Source organism: Acomys minous, assembly GCF_964271855.1.
Source record: "Acomys minous genome assembly, chromosome: 14".
Classification (NCBI taxonomy): domain Eukaryota; kingdom Metazoa; phylum Chordata; class Mammalia; order Rodentia; family Muridae; genus Acomys; species Acomys minous.
The window spans coordinates 89,776,554-89,791,190 of NC_140496.1; the positions used below are offsets into that span (position 1 = coordinate 89,776,554).

The window sequence follows — 14,637 nt, forward strand, 5'->3', positions numbered from 1 at the left end:
CAGCCCATCCAGTCCTGTGGCACGTGATGACAACTGCTCACAGCACTCATATGTTTGTCATTGCCCAAACTTTGGGCTTCAAAAAGTACTTTTCCCTTTTTTAAGTTTACAGGATTTTTAAAAAAGTATTTCTTTTGTTGTTTTTCTGTTTAGATCAAAATGTAACTATATCATTTTCTAAATCTCTTTTCTCCCTCCAAACTCTCTCATCATATACCCCTGTTTGCTCACTTTCAAATTTATGGCTTCATTTTTCATTAACTATTATTGCATATATATGTGCACATATGCAAATATTCCTAAATACATAAATATAATCTGCTCAGTCTATATTTCTTAGTATTTTATGAGGAAGACAATTATAAATTTTAACAAATGCTAAAAAGATACACATGCATACATAGAGTCCTCAAAGTTGAATAACACCAAGATTTTCATAAGCTGGGAACTAGGTAACTGAATTTTCTAGAAATAAATAAGTTAAAATATAAGAATTATTTCACTTTAGAACAATCTTATAGTCTTTTTTGTTTTCCTGAGACACACTTCCTATGCACTTCAAGTACACTTCTAAATCCTTTGCAAAGAGGCCTGAGAGGCCTATGCAATGAGTTGGAAGTTATTTCAAACTTCTGCTCCATCCCCACACGCATTCCAGTTGTGCCCATCTTTTACAAGACCTTTCCCCTGCAATGACTGGGATCCACTTACAAATACACTATGCCCTCAATGGATCTTCATCCGGGTATTACAATTTGATTCTCAGGCGATCTGTGTCCCTATGAAGGACTCCAATAGGGTCTGTATTCCAGGCTCAACAATGGTTTCTGGCTCTTTACAATTACTCACAGTAAAATGTATTGTTTCACATGAAGAGTATATTTCATATTAATTGTATACTTGTGCTTTCTCTTTACCTAAGCTCATTTGTAATAAAGAAGTAGCAATAAATAACTTGTATATTTTATATACACATCAACTCAAAATGTAATGAATAAGTGACACCCACAACTCATTACTATATGTAATCTTGAACACCATTTAACCAACTGTGTGCCCCTTAATATCATTCCCTTTTATATTCACTTCCATTATCTTATTTTAAAAGTTCTGAGCACTCATTATATGTAAGTGCTGTCTATGCGTCTAGAACACATCAGTAAACTAATAATGAAATAAAGAGCAAACCTAACAAATAAAAGGAAAAATGCACAGACTAAGTCGGTCTGGCTGTACTAGAAAGACAGCAGGACACATTATTAAATAATAGTCTTGAAGAAGACTGACAGCCAACCAAGGGTTTGAAGGAGATGAGAGCATTAGCCATCAAAACGTCTAAAGCAAAGCATTGTGGGTGGGGAGGGCAATCAAGGAGAACCATGCAGGGTAGAAGCTTGCATCATTTGTCTGAGGGATGAAGGATGTTCTTGTACCCAACTTGGTCTAGTGCAGTATCCCTTCACAATGTACCTAAGTCTTACATTCAGCTAACTGTTGCAATGTCAAATCCAGGTTCATAAATATTTTTATTTTATTTACAAATGTCTGTATCATTGCATTGCTATGTACTTTTATATGAGGCTCTTACATTGTTATTTTCATCATCCCGTAAGCATCAGGATAAGGTGTTTGCCCTCTATCCTATTTATCAATATGTTTATCTGAACTTGAGAAATGGAACAAATGTTTCCAGCTTGAATAAAGAACAAAGTTATAAGAGTTTAAGTATAAACACCCTATCATCATATCATAAATGACAGCAGTTAAATTTTTTAGACTTTCATTTCCTAATGAATGATAGGGAGACCATAACCTGTTGAAGTGTACAATGCTGAATTAATTTAATAAAGGGTGGTCCTTATTTGAGTTCTACAAATTCATCAGCAAGAAACATGAGACGAACTACAGAAATTTGATCTTTAGGTAAAATGAATATTTAAAAAAATAACGACAAAGATCAAATGACTTCACATGGTAAAGCCAATGACATTCTTTGAGCTATTGACCTGGATTTTCTGCTCTCCTGGACAATTTCCCACCAGGTCAGCACTAACCACCAGTACCTTAGTGCTTAGGCCCTAAGGGAAGCTTTACCTTCCACATTGATCCATTTCAGGCTCTGTCTATTTCTAGAATAATGTCTTTCATGATCCTTAACCTTGCCAACTCACATCTAAATTCACAGCTTGCAGTCATATGGCAAGTGGAGTAAATAAATAATGTATTTTTCTACTTCTAAGATGCTGCATGGGCCATGCCTCAAAATTGTTTTGCTGGACACATGTTATTCTGAACATACTTTTAATTTCCAAAGGAAATATGAAGAACTTTATGTTGCCTGGATAATGAGAAATATTAGAGAGATAATCATATCCATGAAGATATGTATGAGGTGCTCTTCATTCTAGGATAAGAGACTACCAAAAAAAAGAGGTTTTTTGTTTGCTTGTTTTTTTCCATGACTGCAGTTGGTGACCTGTGAGTATAAGCACAGATGTTTCAAAGACATTTTGGTGAAAACATATTATCCACTTAACAGAAGAGTATTGCTGGTGAAAGAAAAAAATCTGCACTCAGGACCCCTAAGACCAAATTCTCAGCACAAAAAAAAAAAAAAAAAAAGATGTATTTGCCCCAGAGAGACAGTGGGCAGGGAGTAATAGGCAAAGACAGGAGATAGCGGGTGAGGGAGAAGGGAATGGGACAAGGCAGAAGGAGGATGGATATTTGTTCCAGAGTGGGAGAAAGGGCCACCTCTGAATAGAGAGGTAAAGGATGGGGCCCATAGGCAAATGAAGGTTCATAAAGATAAGATGGGAAAGCTCATGTTAGGATGAGGTGTTTAATCATATTTAGGCATGTTAATTAGGCATGTTAATGTGAGCCAAAGGGGGCTTTTGATTGCTGGACTTCAATACTTGGTAGCTGAACCTTGGCCAAATAAGGGAATAGACCTTGTGGATAGCTTTGGGGATATAATATACGAGTTTTTAGCCATGTGGAAGGAATGAGGGAGAAGGGCAAAGCCTGCCAAAGTCATGTTAACCATGCTCCAGTTGGCTATAAGCCCTCCCGGTAGCTTTCCCACTGAGGCTTATAGGCTCTCCAGCCACAGGTGTTGTCCTAGTTTACAGTACCAGATACGAAGTCCTTCCTGTGGAGAAAGCCTTAACTTCAACCAGAAAGCTATGGATTGCATCCACAGTAGTCATACCACCGCTGGACCAGCAGACACCTGCTGCTGCATGATGTGTTGGTGCTGTAGTATTCAGGGACCATAACTGAGTAAACCGTTGTTGACAGTCACGGCATTTGGTTAACTACTGGGTTCTTATCAACTAGTTCTGACATACTACTCACCAGAGTGAGGATTACCTTTATAGTCTGTAGGGCCCTGGGGTCCTCCCTGGCCAATAACTCATAACAAGTTAGCATACTTCTGACACTATGATTTTTATTCCTCAGCCTTAGAGCTTCAGAGTGCCTCCTATAGATCAAGTCTGGTTTACTTGCTTGTTTAGGGTTTTGTTGTTGTTCGTTTGTTTGTCTGTTTGTTGGTTGAGACTAGGTCTCACCATGGGACACTGACTGAACTGGAATTCGTTGTGTAGACCAAGCTGGCCTCGAACTTACAGAGATCCATCTGCCTCAGTCTCCTGAGCGCTGAGATTAAAGGTGTGCATGACCACACCAAGAAATGCAATTAAATTCTTTATCTATTGTTCTAATAACTCACTCAGTCTCATAGTTGACACAGCCCCATAGAGCGATAAGATAAGTGAAGGTACCATTGCCCCTGGCTGTTCTTTAGCCCCATTCTGCGCATCAGTGTTTGGGAAATGGCTACCGCTCTCACTGTCAGGTAAGTGAAACCTCGAAGGGTGGCTTCACCTGTTTCTCACTCACATGAAAATGATTGTAAGAGGCCTGTAGCCAGGTCTTCACTAGTGAGAGCATATTTGAATCTCTCGTTGGTAGGCATAGGCCCGATGTCATCTAGTTGCCAGTCTCTTGTAGGATTAGTCAACTAATGTGCATATCCAGTTATAGCATCCACGTGCGGAGGCTGCAGTCAGAACTAGGCCTCACATGACTGGATAGAATCCAAAACATTGAGTACTTTCCCAGCATGCCAGTGGCTTTAACTGTTCTCTGTTTCATGTTAGTTCCCTGTGATCAGATCTTTGATGTGAACCTAGTGAGCAGCCTCTAGTGGCACCTAAGAGCAGATGGCCTGTTCTTTGGGTTTCCAGGAGGACTCAGTGTGCTGTGGGCCACTAAGTGAACTTCCTGATTCCTGATGAACTCATATATTCCTCTCTACGTCTGTTACCCCTACAGTGGTGAACCCAGTACCTACCAGTTCTGTTTATCCAGTAGGGCCAGTCATAAAGAGAGGCCTCTGAATGTGGCCTGTTGGTATAGATCATCACTGGCCAAGCCTAGGTGTACTGGCTACTTTTTTTACATTCTTTCTCTAGTCACATGGTGTGTGTTTGCATTTCTATAGTACCCGTTCTTGTGTGATATTTGTGTTCATGCTATCTCTGTTCCAGACCTCTGCAGAGATGGATGCCGTCCTTTTAAAACTTTCATCTGATTTAGCTACTGGCTCAATTATTATATTTTATTTTTTAATTTTTTAATTTTTATTTTTTACATATACATTTATGTTATTCCACATATATACAATAAACTACATATAGCAAGAAGAACCATGGCACAATCAGGAATTATATAAATGTTGCATTCTTAGTGTTTTGTCTATTTGTATTTGACACCAGCTCAATTATTTAACAATGTTCAGTGTCTTAAAAGGCCCCTGACCTCAATACAGCCTGTATGGCATTAATTACACGGTTTGCAAACAAAATACCATATTGCTGTGAACATACATGTCACTACTACGACTGGCACTGACAGTGATACTTTGGATGCTTGTCATAAGTGAAGAAAGCTTCAGCTCCAGAATGCACTGAAACCTCTCCTACTTCATAAAAATCCTGTCCTAGCATAGAGCTCAAAAGCACCACTAAGGCTACATATCAGTCCCATGATCTCTTCCTTTATAGCTGTGAGCATAGTTCTATCTGGCTTGGGGGACTGGACACCAAACACACTTTTTCTATTATCAGCTGCTTTCTTATCACTTACCTTACATCACTGTTTTCCCTTCACTATCCAAAACTCTTCCCTGAGATCCAAGGTATTTGTTTTGTTTAATTTTGTTTTGTTTTGTTTTGTTTCACTGATCCCAGGAAGAGCTCTTTGGGACAAATGCAACTTGTTCTTTTTTTTTCTTACATCCTGCCAACTTTAAAAAGCCAATTCTTTCACCTCGTTTTTCTTGTTTTAATTCAATTTCCTTTCCAAATAACAGACAAATGCAGAGATGTTAAACACACCTCCTTTTCACTTCCTAATCCTCCCCCATCTTTAATGTGAACAATTTCCCTTTGGGCTGCAAATAAATAAGTGTAATATTTGTGATTTCCCTTCGATTATTCTCAGGGTATCTCTGTGATCATGCAGTAGATGCCACTCAACAAGCTTGGTGTCAAGCAGGCATAACTGCATATCACAAAAAGTAAGACAGCTCCACTGGGATTCTCCCTAAGGACTCCCCACCCAGGCTTTCCCTCTGGGTGAAAGATTCCGCCTTGATTGCATGTCTTGTCACCCAACGCACAGCCCATGAAACTACCACCACAGCACAAAGGTACATTGTTCCTTTCATACCACATGGAGACTGGTACCATTCTAGGCTTTCTCCTCTGTATTTCCCACCATTACACAGACCTGCCTCAGTTCCATGTCGCAGCACTCCTTGCAGAGGAACCGTTCCTCCCCAACCCATCTCTGGTTCAGTTAGCCCCTGTTTAAGCACAGAATATGTTTCATGGACATTACCTGGGGAGGCATGACACAAACTTCTGTTCACCCCAGATAGGGAACAAATGACAGATCAAAGTAATAATTACAGCAAAGTCCAGACTGGTGAAACAGTGACTTTATTTGTGTTGCTGACAGTAGAATGGATGAAGGGTTGTTTACAGGAGCAGAGGCAACTCAAGGCAACTGTACCATCAAACCCTGGCTCATGGGAGCTGCCTCCCTAGAGCAATCTGCATGACTTGGGGCAGCTAACAGGTCAGGTCTCCAGCAACGGTTTACTATTTCTACAGCCTGAGGGAGGAACCATAGGATTTTCAATTTTCAACTTTCTGGGATATGTGAATTGTTTGCTATTTAGTCTCATGAGCCTCCTTCTCCACTTCCTGAAGCCAATATTTCCACATAGAGCTTCCTTGGCCTTAAAGGGACTTCCTCCAGGGTGGAATGTTTCAACTCCCAGAGAACAGTTACTCAATAGCATCCTACACAAATGAAATAGTCTAGGATACTAAATTTCAAAATTGTGTAAACAAAAAATGAAACTTTGTATCCTAGAAGATTCCCTTTGAGATTATGTGGGAAGGACAAGGGTTCTTCTTGCTCTGAAAGCAACATCCATCTCTACCTAATAATAAATTATGCTAACAAATCAACCATAGGAGCGAATCACTTATGTATAAATTGAAAGTTAATGACATTTCCTTCTATTACTATATTAGTATTCTCTAATCAGAGAAAGTGTGTCTAATACATAAAAATCGAAACCCAGACAGTTTTAGTAAGCACAATAACACAATTTACATAATCTATAGCTCTGAGGAAACTGTGATAGAAAGGAAGAACCAGCCCATCCCTGGTAGGATAATATACCTACATAATGACTCAGTTTCTCTAAATATATTTTCACTATAACACATTACAGACTATCACAGCCTAACCTAGCTCCTGCCCTCCTCTTCACAGGTTTTTGTAAACACTTTCTCCAGATCAATGTGTGTGTGTGTGTGTGTGTGTGTGTGTGTGTGTGCGCGCGCGCGCACACACACACACACACGCAAGCACACACTCATGCACAGGCTTTTTTGTGCATTCCAGGCAAATACTGTAGCACTAAACTACATACCTAGCCTTATTCCAGATCAATGAAAATATACTCATTTATATTTGTGTTAGTGTCACTTACTCTTAGGTAGAGATGGAATTGTGATACAATATACCTTTGATATTTAGCTTGATATTTAGACAAGCATATCTGAATATCAATTAGTATGAATTAGTCTCTACCACTCACAGTGCCTCAGCTATTCATTAAGAGTGCTATAATCCCCTAGGCTAATGAAGTATGGGAAAAATGGAAAATAGAAGGACCCAGAGGGTCCTAGAAACCTATAAGAAGAACATCACGATGGGCAGAACTGGACCCAGGGGTTCTGCTCAAACTACTGCACCAACCAAGGATAATACATGCAGTAAACAATGAACCCCTCTAAGATCTAGCCAACGGACAGGTCATCCTCCACAGTTATATGGAGGGCGGGGACTGACTCGGACATGAACTCTGGTGCCCCATATTTGACCACTTCCCCGTGGTGGGGAGACCTGGTGGCACTCAGAGAAAAGATAAACAGATCACCAAGATAAGACTTGATAGCCTATGACCATATAGTGAGGGAGGAGGTCCCCCTCGGTCATAGACCTAGGGGAGGGGAATAGGATGAAAGCGGGAGGGAGGGAGGAATGAGTGGAAACAAGTGAGGGGGGGGAAACAATTTAGATGTAATCTGAGTAAATTAATTAAATAATAATAATAAATGAAAATCTAAAAAAGAGTGCTACAATCTTATGCGTTTAACTATATTACTTTAAAAGTAATTTGTGGAGAGCTATTTAATCTATTCTAATGGCTTTTTAACTTGCTTGGAGTGATTTTATTCTTTCTTTCCAGGTTGTAAAAATGATGATTATTGTCGTGGTGACATTTGCCATCTGCTGGTTGCCCTATCACATTTATTTCATCGTCACTGCAGTCTACCAGCAGTTAAACAGGTGGAAATACATCCAACAGGTCTATCTGGCTAGCTTCTGGCTGGCAATGAGTTCAACCATGTACAACCCCATCATCTACTGCTGTTTGAATAAAAGGTATGCACAGGTTCCTTAGCACCCCCCACGCTTCCTGGAAGCGCATGTCATTCTGGTTTATCGGTGCTACTTTAAAGTCCAGAAGTGGGACAGTATGTCAGAACCCAGAGGCAAACACTGAGCTTGCTTTTCTTAGGCTTTTCTTACTTCACAAAAACGCCCACCTTAAAACTTAGGGACTCAAAAAAATGTCCTAGAGCCATGCTTCTCAACTTTCTGAACGCTGTGACCCTCATGCTGTAGTGACCCCAAACCATATAATTATTTTGTTGCTAATTCACAACTGAAATTCTGTTACAGTTATGAACCGGAATGTAATGAAATTATCTGTGTTTCCCGGTGGCCTTAGGCGACCCCTGTGAAAGGGTTGTTTGAGCCCCTCCCCCAAAGGGGTTGCAACCCACAGACTGAGAAGCCCTGAGCTAGAGGTTTTTCACTCAGTGGACTTTACACGGGCCAACTTCTCCCCTTGAAACCTTCAGAATTTTATCTACCAATGTCAAAGAAACCCTCATGAGTGACAGTTCAGCCATATTCCAAAAGACATGAGATTTCTTCAAGGAAATTAAAATACTCCTTCTGCGAGTGGGAGAAATAACCCCACGCCAATAGATTCAGCTCAGGAAGCTCTCCTGTCAGCAGCCTGCAGAGCGGGTGTTGCTGTCGGAGGAAGGAGAAGCCAGGTCTTCCCATGTGGCCTTGCAGGGTGGTGGGAGGGTGTGGGTTCCTTGGGGACGCTTGTGAAAAAGTTAGAGAGTTCAAGTAAAAGATCTTCTTAGAGATCTTTTCTAGCCGGGCATGGTGGCTCATGCCCTTAATCCCAGCACTCGGGAGGCAGAGGCGGGTGGATTACTGTGAGTTCGAGGCCAGCCTGGTCTACAGAGTGAGTCCAGGACAGCCAAGGCTACACAGAGAAACTCTGTCTAGGAAAACCAAAAAAATAAAAATAAAAATCTTTTCTAAGTAACAGTATTCATGCCGCATGTGGTGGCACATGTCTGTTACCTCAACAATATAGAGACTGAGAAAGGTTATTGTAAATTTTCATTGAGCCAGGGCTACATAGCAAGATCCTGTCAAAAAAAAAATGTGAGATTTTTATAACCAAATTTAACACTCTAAAGGAAATTAACTGTGGCCTCTATATTTAAAAAGTTTTTAATTCTAAAACCAAAACCCCACCTTGTTGGTGTGTTGAGCACATAGAGGACTCAGGTTAAATTTTAGGTGGTTAACAGTCCTCCCAATAAACCAATGGATTTTATGTAACCGCACAATCTAACTTTTCAGCTTGGAAAGACATCAAGAGACCTGTGCCTTACATTGGTTAAATACTTAATTAACTCTTTTTGAAGTAATTGCATAAGCCATATCTCAATTTAAGCCACTGTACTAGCAATAAATCTGCTTTGAATCAACTTCATTTAATGGTGTATAGTTCAAGGATTTCACACATGTATATGATTAAATAAAACCATTAAGATTAGCAATTAACTCTAACATTAAATGAGACTAATTTATAAATGTGCAATTATTTGTAGGAAAGCCTTTTTGAAATAGAGTATGCCATTTTAAAATATGTTAACTTAGCAGTCTGGAGAGATCAGTTATATAAATATATGAGGTCAATGCCAACAAGCAGTTTGCCATGTTAATAACTCTCATGTCATGCTTTTCTGATTTGCTAAGTTATTTTCCCAGTGATGGGAAATAATATTTTTTGAACAAGAACTCACAGGATGAATACTGTAGCGTAGACTCAAGCCTGTGTCAAAAGACAAATTTAAAGCTGGAGTTAGTACACGTGCTTTCGGGGCAACTAAAGGAAATTTCCACTTGAAAATGACCTTTCGGCTGGGCGTAGTGGCGCACACCTTTAATCCCAGCACTCAGGAGGCAGAGACAGGTGGATTTCTGGGAGTTTGAAGCCAGCCTGGTCTACAAAGCAATACAGAGAAACCCTGTCTCAAAAAACAAAACAAAACAAACAAACAAAAAATGACCTTTCTCTCCTGTTTCTCAGATTCCGTGCAGGCTTCAAGCGAGCCTTTCGCTGGTGTCCTTTCATCCAGGTTTCCAGCTACGACGAGCTGGAGCTCAAGACCACGAGGTTTCACCCCACGCGGCAGAGCAGCCTGTACACCGTGAGCAGGATGGAATCGGTGACCGTGCTCTTTGACCCCAATGATGGGGACCCTGCCAAGTCTAGCCGCAAGAAGAAGGCGGTGCCCAGAGACCCCAGTGCCAACGGCTGCTCCCGCAGAAATTCCAAATCTGCCTCCACCACGTCAAGCTTCATAAGCTCACCCTATACCTCTGTGGATGAATACTCGTAAATCTATGTCCTGAGGTGAAGGCTGTCACGAGGCCACCGCGATGCCAGCCTAGGTCCCCCCCACCCCCCCGCCAGCCCTCCCATTCTCCTAACCATGCCAAGTCCTGATGTAGGTACTCTGGGGAAACAGAAAGGCAATTCTTAGATAGGGACGCTTAGTGTGAGAAATGTGGCATATAAATATAGCAAAACTACCAACATATCAGTCAGCACAAAGAAAACTGAGTCTTTGATTTTGTCTTTAAAAACTAACTGGTCATATGCAACAAGCACAACGTGTGAATCTAAAAAAAAAATACCCTAAGTGGCCAGTGTCTGTCATTTAACAATGGCAATGAGCCTTTATGACACAGGAACAGCAGAGGGGTGTCCCCCCCAAGAGATGAAGGAAGTTCTAAATACAACAGTGAGTCAAGGGTAACAGGGCCTAGATGAGGCAGAAGTTACGCATTGCTGTGAAATGGTAAGGGCAAATGATGGAGTCTGCAACCCAAGCGATGGAAAAATCAACCTTAAGGAGTAGGAAGATATGGAAGGCTTTGTTCAAGAGAATTTACTTTGTAGAACGAAAATTTTGAGGAATTCCCTTCAAGATATTTGGCAGACAAGGATATGTAGTCAAATCATTGATTGCCCAAACATAACATGTCTTTCTCTGGGTTGTTTTTTCAAAAAAAAATAATTTGAAAAAGAAAACAAAGAATGATTTAATTTTGACTACTGGGTGTTTTGGGTGCTAAGCAAAAGTTGCAGTCAAATTTAGCACCTTAAAGGAAAAAAGAGAATTCTTCTGATCGTCTTTGTTGTTGTTGTTAACTCATTTTTAATTAAGTAAATTGTAAAACACTGAAGATGCCTTCTAATGCAAAAGGAGAGGCTCACATTTGCCTCTGTAACCTTGATTTAGGTAACAATTTAGTAGTACTTATAAGTTATCGAGCCAGACACTAGCATCTCCAAGTCCCCAAGCCAGATGCTTCCCATTGTACCAAAAAAAAGTTACAGCCATTAACTTTATTGGTTGTATCATGTCGTCCTCTTCTTCCCTCACAGGGCATCGGGGAGGGGGGCAGGATATCACAATATATTTCAAGTATAAGTCAAGTTACAAAAGGACATATTGAAAAATATTAATATATGTACTGATAAATCAGAGAAGATTCAGACCTGTAAGTATCTGGTCAGAAAAGGAGACTGCATAATAGTCTTGGGGCCTGAGCTAATTATAGACAAAGGAGAGGACAGTTCACAAGCTTCCGGACACACAACTCTGATTGTCTGTGACCTCTTAGACAATGCAAAGTCCCTCCAGAGAGAAATGAGGTGGTGACACTCATGTATGTGCGTATGTATGTATGTATGTATGTACGTATGTATGTACCTATTTCTACAGCTTGTCTGACTTACCTAACGTATATTAGTGGGTTTCAGCAGTCTCCTTTCTTGCTCGTACAACTTCTTCCCTTATTAACTTACGCTTGGAATACATTGTGATGCTGCTCCCTTCCCAGTTAGATGGTCTGTCACATGCAGGCACATTTCTGAGGCCCAGAACAAAATCGGGGACGTCTGAGAATATAGGATGTGTCCTCCAGACTGCATTCTTTACAAGTCATCTGTCCTCAGTCACTACAGCTGTCGATTCTGTTCACAGAATCACAAGCTGCCTGGGAAGGAGATGCGGCCTACACATATCGTTTCCAGCACTCAAGTGGGTTGTTTTTTAACTATCCGTCTAAAAGAATTGCATTTAAAACTTTTTTTCATTTTACACATTATCAACATAAGAACCAAATATATTTTTTGAAGAATGAAGCAAGAAACGCTTATCTGATGGTAAATCGTGGAGGATTATCATAGTGTTAGTCCTCCTTTGAATCCCAATCCAGAAATGCACAATTGTTGCACAATTTCAAGTCTCTAAAATATCAAATCATGTATGTTTGAGTTTACTTTAATAATGTCAGTAAGCAAGCAGAGCACCAGATACACATATGAGTATGCAGATATACACTATCAAAAATGAATGTAGCTACTTCAAGGATTAAATCCAAAACTAAAACTGAAACATCAGGTGGTCACTACAGGATTGCCATACGGCCACTCATAGAAGTCTATGAAGCTTTGCGTGCATGTTTCAACTTAGCAATTGTATGAAATATCTCGCTGTTTGAACATAGTGTTTTAAAATGTTTATTCTTAAACTATGTAAGTGCTCATCAAATGTAAAATTGACATGAGAAAACCTGAAATGTGTCATTTTCTTCTTAATTTATGGATACGTAGAGCTTGTGTGATTATGTTTGAGGTACTGAGGGACATATTCAGCCTTAGAGTGTGGATGCGAAGCTGTCCTTCAAATTCCATGCAATCAGCCACCCCTAAAACACATTTGAAAACCATTAGGCAAGTTCAGCAGAATTTTCTAAGGCCTCCCTGAGGTGACTGTTGCCACAATCAGTTCTTTTTACCTTTGTTTGGATTTTTTTTTTAGCAAATCTGTTCTTGCTTTTCTTACCAACTATCTTCCATTCTGCTGGGACTGCTGCCACTATGGCCCACACACTAGCTCTTAGGACCTTTTAAGGCAAGCTGACACTATTTGCTCAAAGCTCATGGCTAAACCAAGACTTAACAGGCAGACACTTTTAAGATCAGAGGTTTAAACAATAAGGAGACACTGAGTAGATGGATAGATAAGATATAAGCCCGTTTCATTGAATGTCAACACAGAACTGCAGAATAAAACACGTGAACTCTAAAGAAGGCCACGTCTGCATATTTGACAGAGTTTACGTGACTTTGCCTCTAAAATCCAAGCTACCCTCTAATATTAAAGTTCAGACTGAATCTTTTTCACTTTTTACAAACACTGACTCAGAACCCTAGGTAGGTGGATAAAATATCCTAGGCTTTTATATTTAAGTATCAGGGGGAAAAAAACTAAACTAGTTTGAGAGAAGTTAAACAAATAAAATAATCGACTAGTATTTTCAGTTTCTCTTTTGCAAGAAAAAAAAAAAGAATCAAAAATAAGCATCCTGTCTTATTATTTTACACTTGCAGAAAGCAACAAACCTAGTTACCATAGAATTCAGTCTAACATATTTTCAGTACTTTGCTAAACTGCTGTATTATTCCACCTCCCGACATTAGGGTGCTGACATTTCTAACCCAGCAGCCAGTTCACATCCTCTTTGGTGTCTGAAAGCCTCTCAGAGACAAGCATCTGACTGACTTCAAAGCGCTTCCATCTTTATATCATACACCAAATGCGAGAAGGCTTGATACTGAACCCAAGAAACACAAAATAAATGTGAAAACAGCACTGGCCTGCTCAGACTCCGGGCTGGGCTTTATGTTACTGCATAACTTGCTCAGAAAACCTCTGATTGCTGCCTGGTCAATTATTCCATCAAATAAAACAGCATCAGTCTGACAATCAACAGGACCAGCCAGCTTCCTTTGTCTTTAACCATGTGCCAAGAGTTAAGGGAATCAAGCATGGCTCTAGCCATGCAGAATAATAAGATTTGAGTAAATGTCCTTCAGGCCAAGCAGGAATTGAGAAGTTATCCATCAGGGCTAAATAAGGTCACTAACTGTTTGATTTTATTTGTGTGTGTGTGTGTGTGTGTGTGTGTGTGTGTGTGTGTGTGTGTGTGTGTATTAGTGAAAAGTCTGTGCTTATAAAAAAAAGTTCATATATATACAACTTGTAACTAGTGAATAAAGTATTTTCAAGTTGCCATAATTATACTGAATATATTTAAGAAGTCCATATTCTTTGCATATGTGGTAATAGATGGCAAAGTTAATTTCTATGTTTTTGTTTAGATGTATTAAGAAAATATAAAAATGTTATATCCCTAATATCTTCCTATGTGGTTATTAAAACACATCTTATGGGATGTTCTATCAGATCTAAGCATACTCAATCATCTGTCAGACTACATTGTATTTATTTTCTTAAGTTGCTTTGATTCAGGAAAGAAAGGGTATTTAGGAGAAGCACAGTTATCAAAGTAGGGAGGATTATCCTTCAAAGAGGCATGAGTGGAAGAATTGAATTACTGCCACAGTGTGCGTGCCTGAGGGTAGAGCACTGTGCTTCAGAACTGTGGCCACCAAGCTCTTCCACCTGAGAGGCTAGTCTTAAATCCAAGCCAATAACAGCTCTCTGGCACCTAGGGAAAACTGTTATCTCTTCTGAGCCCCACTTAACTTATCAATAAAAATAGAAAATAGCAATTTCCTCATCATGA

General features: G+C 39.9%; 1 protein-coding gene across 1 annotated transcript in view; it reads left to right on the forward strand.

The window, feature by feature from the left end:
- Window positions 1–14,247, forward strand: part of TACR3 (tachykinin receptor 3) — a 93,349-nt gene extending 79,102 nt beyond the window's left edge. The window contains exons 4-5 of the mRNA XM_084756370.1: window positions 7,841–8,037; window positions 10,061–14,247. Coding sequence (XP_084612496.1) covers window positions 7,841–8,037; window positions 10,061–10,373 — 510 coding nt within the window. The 3' untranslated portion in view covers window positions 10,374–14,247. The remainder of the gene's footprint in view (window positions 1–7,840; window positions 8,038–10,060) is intronic.
- The last annotated feature ends 390 nt before the right edge of the window (window positions 14,248–14,637 follow it).